We start from the raw sequence: 6,526 nt of genomic DNA, 5'->3' as shown, positions 1-6,526 counted from the left end.
TTCATTGATTTTTTTTTCTGCCAGTGGTGTTTGATTCTACCCTTGGTCTCTACACACTCCTGCCTCTGGTTCCTAGCCCTCTAGGCACTGTGAAGAACGGAGTCCCTATCATTGCATGGGTCTCATACTGGGCTAGACATTGGATGGTAGTTTCCACAATTTGTGTACCACATTTTTTTTCTTTAAAACAATGCCAATTAACTCACTTTGCATCAATCATAAGAATTCTAATACTATGTTCCATTCACAGACCAAGATTATATTCTTCTGACACATTTTCATAGAGATTTAAAATAAACTCACTCATAGCATAGAGTTCAACATTGTACAGAGCCTCCTGTTTGGGGTTAGTTTCTTTTCGCATATTCTGTGATTTTTACAGTGAACTGAGAACTTTCAACTCAATTGTTCATAATTCTAAGATCGTTTCTCCTTAGTGTATGTTCTTCTATTCATCTTCTTTAGTAATCTCTATCTAGTTTCCTTCCTGAAACTCATCTGGTACATCTCCTATCATTCCATTCTTAATTTTAAAATATCACATTTTGTCACAGATTTAATAAGCTTAAGGTAAAAAGGTTAAACAAAAATATCCACTACAGATTCAATGCAATCCCCATCTAAATTCCAACTCAATGCTTCACAGAGTTAGAAAGGGTAATTTGCAAATTTATCTGGAATAACAAAAAAAAAAAAACAAGGATAGCAAAAACTATTCTCAACAATAAAAGAACATCTCAGGGAAACACCATGCCTGACCTCAAGCTGTAGAACAGAGTAATTATGATAAAAACTGCATGATACTGGTACAGCGACAGACAGGTAGATCAATTGAATAGAATTGAAGACCCAGAAATGAGCCCATGCACCTATGGTCACTTGATCTTTGACAAGGGAGCTAAAAGCATCCAGTGGAAAAAAGGAAGTATTTTCAACAAATGATTTTGACACAACTGGTGACCATCATGTAGAAGAATGTGAATTGATCCATTCTTATCTCCTTGTACAAAGCTCAAGTTTAAGTGGATCAAGGAACTACTCATAAAACCAGAGAAACTGAAATTTATAGAGGAGAGAGTAGGGAAAAGTCTCGAAGATATGGGCGCAGGAAAAAAATTGCTAAACAGAACAGCAATGGCTTGTGCTGTAAGATCAAGAATCAACAAATGGGACCTCATAAAATTGCAAAGCTTCTGTAAGGCAAAAGATACTGTCAATAAGACAAAAAGACCACCAACAGATTGGGAAAGGATTTTTAGGAACCAATCCTAAATCTGAAAGGTACTAATATTCAACATGTACAAAGAGCTCAAGAAGCTTGACTCCAGAAATTCAAATAACCCCATTAAAAAATGGGGTACCGAGCTAAACAAAGAATTCTCACCTGAGGAATACCGAATGATGGAAAAGCACCTGAAAAGAAAGTTCAACATCCTTAATCATCAGGGAAATGCAAATCAAAACAACCCTGAGATTCTACCTCACACCAGTCAGAATGGCTAGGATCAACAATTCAGGTGACAGCAAATGCTGGCAAGGATGTGGAGAGAGAGGAACACTCCTCCTTTTTTGGTGGGATTGCAAGCTTGTACAACCACTCTGGAAATCAGTATGGTGGTTCCTCAAAAGCTGGACATAGTACTACCCGAATATCCAGCAATTCCTCTCCTGGGCATATACCCAGAAAATGTTCCAACTGGTAATAAGGACACATATTCCACTATGTTCATAGCAGCCTTATTTATAATAGCCAGAAGCTGGAAAGAACCCAGATGTCCTCAACAGAAGAATGGATACAGAAAATGTGATACATTTACACAATGGATTACTACTCAGCTATTAAAAACAATGAATTTTTGAAATTCTTAGGCAAATGGATGTATCTGGAGGATATCATACTGAGTGAGGTAACCCAATCACAAAAGAAGTCACTTGATATGCACTCACTGATAAGAGGATATTAGCCTTGAAACTTAAAATACCCAAGATACAATTTGCAAAATGCAAGAAAATCGAGAAGAAGGAAGACCAACATGTGGATACTTCATTCCATCCAGAGACTGTACTACCTGGAGATCATTCCCATAATCAGCCACCAAACACAGACACTATTGCATATGCCAGCAAGATTTTGCTGAAAGGACCCTGATATAGCTGTCTTGAGTGAGGGTATGACAGTGCCTGGCAAATACAGAAGTGGATGCTCAGAGTCGTCTATAGGATGCAACACAGGGCCCCCATGGAGGAGCTAGAGAAAGTACCCAAGGAACTGAAGGTGTCTGCAACACTTTAGATGGAACAACAATATGAACTAACGAGTATCCCCAGAGCTCGTGTCTCTAGCTGCATATGTAGCAAAAGATGGCCTAGTCAGCCGAGGCCCCTTGGTCTTGCAAACTTTATATGCCCCAGTACAGGGGAACACCAGGGCCAAGAAGTGGGAGTGGTTCGGTAGGGGAGCAGGGTGGGGGGAGGGTATAGGGGACTTTCAGAATAGCATTTGAAATGTAAATGAAGAAAATATCTAATAAAAATTGAAAATAAAAAAGAATATCCAGCTATTCATAAGTAAATGGTTGTAATCTGTATAATATTAGTCTATGGTGTTTTATTGGATAGAACTCTCTTGAGCTCCTTATCTTCGTAACTTTAAAAGTTAATAGTTAATTTCTTTCTTATCTAAATTATTACTCAACTGAACAAACCCTCAATCTTTGCGAAACAACTTGGGGAGGCACATCATGGTGTCTGAAAAATGGGTTGTGGCATTTTTTCTGCTGCAGCTTTGCTGGGCCGGCTGTGGATTCTGCAGCAAGGTACTCGTGTGGCCCTGTGATATGAGCCACTGGCTGAATCTAAAGACTATTCTTGAGGAGCTTGCAGCAAGAGGGCACGAGGTAACAGTCCTGAAATACCCCAGTATCATCATAGATCAGAGTAATCTTTTTCCACTGCACTTCGAGAATATTCCTTTGCTGTATGAAATCGAGACAGCTGAGAATCATGTAAATGAGATTGCAAATCTAGCTGTGAATGTCATTCCAAACCTGTCACTGTGGGAAGCAACAAGAACATTACAAGACTTCTTTCTTCAACTAACTGGAGATTTTGAAAGTATTTGTAGGAGTGTATTGTACAACCAGAAATTCATGGACAAGCTACGGGATGCAAAATATGATGTAGTGGTTATAGACCCTGTCATTCCCTGCGGAGAGTTGGTGGCAGAAGTGCTTCAGATCCCTTTCGTATACACACTGAGGTTCAGCATGGGCTATTACATGGAGAAACACTGTGGCCAGCTTCCAATTCCACTCTCGTATGTACCGGTTGTCATGAGTGAACTAACAGACAATATGACATTTACAGAGAGGGTGAAAAATATGATGTTTTCACTATTTTTTGAGTATTGGCTCCAGCAATATGACTTTGAATTCTGGGATCAGTTTTACAGTGAAACTCTAGGTAAGAGTTTTCATACTAAGCTAGTTGTTAAATATTATTTTAATGCTTAGTAGATGTTTAAAAACAATAACAAGAATACATTTTATAAATTTTGACTTTCATGTAAAACTCTACATGTGAAAGTAATAAATCACTTATAGATAAAGAATCAGAGAGGCAAAATGAAGTCATTTTGCTATTATTACCATGTGGTTATACTCATTAAACTGTTTAATAGTATTTTGAAATTTAATAGCTCATTATCAGTTCTAAGAGAAGTGATCCACAAATAAATATCAATGGAATACAACATGATTTTATTTGTTAGATACAAGAAGACAACTAATTCCAGGATGTGGAATGTACATTTAAAAAAAACTGTGGGTCTCTTATTGGTAAACAATACACTGCTGCAAAAATTAAAAAAAAAACTTTTGTGCTAGTAATGATATGAAATATAAATTAATTATATGAGAAATATTCAGTGTGCAATGCATTGTTTTGAATTTTATTACACAATTATTTGGGACCACAGATTATTGGTCTTATATTTATACCATTCCTCTGCCAATTGAGGTGCTTTATATTTTTATACACATCACAAATTAAGGATGAGTCATGGAAGACTGAGGTTAAAACAACCTTGGAAATATATTTCAATCAAGAATTGAACTATTAAATATTTTCATGCAATCACCATTTTATCTGTTTGGTATTTAATATATCATTAAGATTCTTGATAATAATAAATAAAACTGAATGGAATCTGACAGAGTCAGTCTCAGAGTAACATCAGGTTGAAAGGCAAAAACCAGTCATTCCTAAGAAAACAGAATGCAATTAAAAAAAAAAAGTAATTGCCCTTGTGAAGTGAACATTTTTAATATACTTTAATCTCTGGAGAAATAGGATTTTAGAGATTGATACTATTTCCACATTTCTGTATTCCACTACCTCAAATATAAACTACTCTAGCAAACTTTTCAATATGACAGTGTTAATAGTGACGTTGTGCTGTGACAAAGCAAATTTTAGTGCTAATCAGACATAAATGGAACAGAAAGATCCAAGATAAATCACTGAGGCCCTCTGCTGCTGTAGTCATGCGTGACACCTTGTCATCTCTTCTCAGCAGGGTCACAACTGAGAGAAGAAAATATCGTCCTGTATGACGGCAAAGTTTGCTACTATTTTCCCTATAATTAAATAATGTGAATTGCCCATCATTTAATATAAGCTTCATTTATTTAATTGCCAAGGATGCTAAACCCTTTAAAAGACATTCTTTAGACGGTTTTGTGTGAGACTTCGGAGAAGTCTCATTCCAGGTCCAGCACTCAAAGTTTTATTTACTTTGATTGTTTCCTTGATGGATTTTTTTATATTCTCGATATTAATATGTTATCTGATGTTCAGTTGTAAACTCTTCTAAATCAAGATTCTAGGGTTCCCCTTCACTCTGGTTCTTCCTCTCCTTTTTGTTTTACAGGTCCCATTTGTCAACTGAAGTGCTTAACTTCCTGTGCTTATCTTTGTAGGATTTGGCCTGTTTTCTCTCATAGTTTCATGTGTTATAATTTTCACATTGACATCTTTGATGTAATCAGAGAGGGTGCAAAGTGATAGATACAGATTAATTTCACTCTTCTCATGCCAAGTTCTCTCACCATTTGTTGAAGATGTGTATTTTTGGCATCTTCATAAAAAAGGAAGATGGCTGTAGTTATATTGCATTCATGCTTGTGCCATCCACTCAGCTTCTTACCTTTGACTGACATCATCCTCAACAGGAATGCTGTAGTTTGATCTGTAGATGGTATCATTAGTTGAATATTGAGGTTATCCTAAAAGTTGAAGGGGGAAAACACAATGTGAGTGTTCTGGCTCTATCAGAATCTGCCTTTCAATTCTTGTCATGAACCTTCTGTGCCTTTTGTAATGATACCTGCTTACTGCAATGGAGTAACATAGACACCTTAATTGAACATATTGTAATGCATTTGGTAGACTATAGGCCTACTCTCACACTATGTACCTTTCCAAGAAATTGGAAGTTTCTAGAAAAAAATCAATTAGTAAGCAGCTCAGTGTTGGTGTATCAAACAATCCTTCTCTATGGCACAATATGGGAAGAAGCTCTAATATTTGGGTAGCAGATTGCTTTAGTCAGTATTTCTATTCCTGCACAAATATCATGACCAAGAATCAAGTTCAGGAGGAAAGAATTTATTTAGCTTACACCTCCAAACAGGTGTTCATCACTAAAGGAAGTCAGGACTGGAACTCAAGCAGGCCAGAAAGCAGTAGCTGATGCAGAGATCACGGAGGGATGTTTCTTACTGGCTTGCTTCCCCTGTCTTGCTCAACTTACTTTCTTATAGAACCCAAGACTACCAGCCCACAAGGAGCCCTCCTCCTTTGACCACTAATTGAGAAAATGCCTTACAGCTGGATCTCATCGAGGCATTTCCTCAACTGAAACTCCTTTCTCTGTGATTACTCCAGTTTGTATCAAGTTGACACACAAAATCAGTCAGTACACAGACTGAGTAACAATCTATGAAGATCTGGTGATCTAAAATTTATAGTTCGTTTAGTGTACAAATTTTCTCCTTTTTAGTATTTATCATTGGGAGACAATGTAAGAAAATCCATACAAAAATCAGGGTACCTGCCACTAGTGGGACCTGAATTACCATTTGGATACTGTGGACTCTGATGAAAACCCAACACCCAGGACACACCAAGTTTAATTCACCAGAGAAAATTTGTTTATTTGAACTGCAAAATGACCAGCCAGGAATTCACAGACTCAGGAGCTGATACCACTACCAATTCTTCTGGGTGAACAGATTTCAGGCTTGAAAACTATAAACATCATGTGTAAGATAGCATCATAACAAGATAAAACCTCACAAGCAGGTGGGCCATGGAAGATTACACAGACACAGAGGAAACAATAGCAGACTAGTTTTGTAGTAATAGGTTTCTGAGTAGGGGTTTTGTAATTGGAATGCAAAAGGAACTGGAAAGGAAAGAAGAAAGAGAGAGAGAGAGAGAGAGAGAGAGAGAGAGAGAGAGAGAG

At 37.2% G+C, this 6,526-nt stretch overlaps 1 protein-coding gene across 1 annotated transcript in view; it reads left to right on the top strand.

The window, feature by feature from the left end:
• The first annotated feature begins 2,715 nt into the window (after positions 1-2,715).
• The window catches only part of LOC110293925 (UDP-glucuronosyltransferase 2A3), a 12,278-nt gene continuing 8,467 nt past the window's right edge, over positions 2,716-6,526 (top strand). Inside the window, exon 1 of the mRNA XM_021161819.1 lies at positions 2,716-3,462. Coding sequence (XP_021017478.1) covers positions 2,742-3,462 — 721 coding nt within the window. The 5' untranslated portion in view covers positions 2,716-2,741. The remainder of the gene's footprint in view (positions 3,463-6,526) is intronic.

Source organism: Mus caroli, chromosome 5 (genome assembly GCF_900094665.2).
Source record: "Mus caroli chromosome 5, CAROLI_EIJ_v1.1, whole genome shotgun sequence".
Lineage (NCBI taxonomy): Eukaryota > Metazoa > Chordata > Mammalia > Rodentia > Muridae > Mus > Mus caroli.
This window is presented reverse-complemented; position numbering and strand designations above follow the sequence as displayed.